Source organism: Bufo gargarizans, unplaced genomic scaffold (genome assembly GCF_014858855.1).
Source record: "Bufo gargarizans isolate SCDJY-AF-19 unplaced genomic scaffold, ASM1485885v1 original_scaffold_1736_pilon, whole genome shotgun sequence".
Classification (NCBI taxonomy): Eukaryota; Metazoa; Chordata; class Amphibia; order Anura; family Bufonidae; genus Bufo; species Bufo gargarizans.
The window spans coordinates 117,501-119,442 of NW_025334486.1; the positions used below are offsets into that span (position 1 = coordinate 117,501).

General features: G+C 55.2%; 1 protein-coding gene across 2 annotated transcripts in view; it reads right to left on the minus strand.

Moving 5' to 3' along the window:
- The window catches only part of SYT11 (synaptotagmin 11), a 14,570-nt gene extending 13,149 nt beyond the window's left edge, over positions 1-1,421 (minus strand). The window contains exon 1 of one of the 2 annotated variants that reach the window (XM_044274400.1): positions 1,239-1,421. In XM_044274400.1, coding sequence (XP_044130335.1) covers positions 1,239-1,272 — 34 coding nt within the window. In that variant the 5' untranslated portion in view covers positions 1,273-1,421. The remainder of the gene's footprint in view (positions 1-1,238) is intronic. The other variant, XM_044274399.1, reaches the window with a different exon arrangement.
- Positions 1,422-1,942: the final 521 nt, after the last annotated feature.

Consider the following 1,942-nt stretch of genomic DNA (forward strand, 5'->3'; position numbering starts at 1 on the left):
CGTGACGTCATACACACACACCTGTCCTCCACACGTGACGTCATACACACACACCTGTCCTCTACACATGACGTCATACACACACACCTGTATTCTACACGTGACGTCATACACCGCACACACCTGTTCTCTACACGTGACATCATACACCGCACACACCTGTCCTCCACACATGACGTCATACACAGCACACCTGACGTCATACACCGCACACACCTGTCCTCCACACATGACGTCATACACACACACATGACGTCATACACACACACCTGTCCTCCACACCTGACGTCATACACACACACCTGTATTCTACACATGACGTCATACACCACACACACCTGTTCTCTACACGTGACATCATACACCGCACACACCTGTCCTCCACACATGACGTCATACACAGCACACCTGACGTCATACACCGCACACACCTGTCCTCCACACATGACGTCATACACAGCACACCTGTCCTCCACCCGTGATGTCATACACCGCACACACCTGTCCTCCACACATGACGTCATACACACACACCTGACGTCATACACCGCACACACCTGTCCTCCACACATGACGTCATACACACACACCTGTATTCTACACATGACGTCATACACCACACACACCTGTTCTCTACACGTGACATCATACACCGCACACACCAGTCCTCCACACATGACGTCATACACAGCACACCTGTCCTCCACCCGTGATGTCATACACCGCACACACCTGTCCTCCACACATGACGTCATACACACACCTGTCCTCTACACGTGACGTCATACACCGCACACACCTGTCCTCTACACATGACGTCATACACACACCTGTCCTCTACACATGACGCCATACACCGCACACACCTGTCCTCCACACGTGACGTCATACACCGCACACACCTGTTCTCTACACATGACGTCATACACCGCACACACCTGTCCTCCACACATGACGTCATACACAGCACACCTGTCCTCCACCCGTGATGTCATACACCGCACACACCTGTCCTCCACACATGACGTCATACACACACCTGTCCTCTACACGTGACGTCATACACCGCACACACCTGTCCTCCACACATGACGTCATACACCGCACACACCTGTCCTCTACACATGACGTCATACACACACCTGTCCTCTACACATGACGCCATACACCGCACACACCTGTCCTCTACAAAGCATTCAGCGTGGTGACGTCATGCTGACAAGGTCGCTGAGGCTTACCGAAGCTGGGCGACAGGCTGGTGATCTCCGCCATGCTGTCCGTGCGCTGTGCAGAGAGGCCGCTACATCACCGGCCGCCGCCCCGCCTCTGGTGCTGATGAGGGCAGGCCACGCCCCGGCGGCGGAAAGAGCCGAACCACGCCCAGCAACCTGAAGGAGACGAAGACTCCAGGTCCGAGCTCTAATGACGGAAATGGGCGAACACAGCCACACCCCCGGAGTGCAACCCCGCCCAACAACCGCACGAAAACAACGATTCCGGCCCCGCCCATCATCCAAAGCCTGACTGAGCGGCAGCCGGAAATAGCCGATAACAGCCACACCCCCTCATCCAACCTCCGCCGTCATAATACAACACGGAGACTACAGCCCCGCCCATCACCCGAAGCCAGGCCACACCCAACTAACGAAGAAACCCGAACACGCGAGATAGGGTTGACACACCGACCAATCAGAGCGCAGCAACTGCGGACTACGAGTCCAAGACTCTGATTGGTGGTTACCACAGACCCACGTCACACAAGGATCCGCCCATCTCCGGCAGAGCCGAGAGTATTCCACGCCTTAGGGCGTGGCCTGAATCTATAGGGCGTACACCCGGTGTTATATGCTGGGGCTGTGTCCTGTATCTATAGGGTGTACACCCGGTGTTATATACTGGGGCTGTGTCCTGTATCTATAGGGTGTACACCCGGTGTTATATG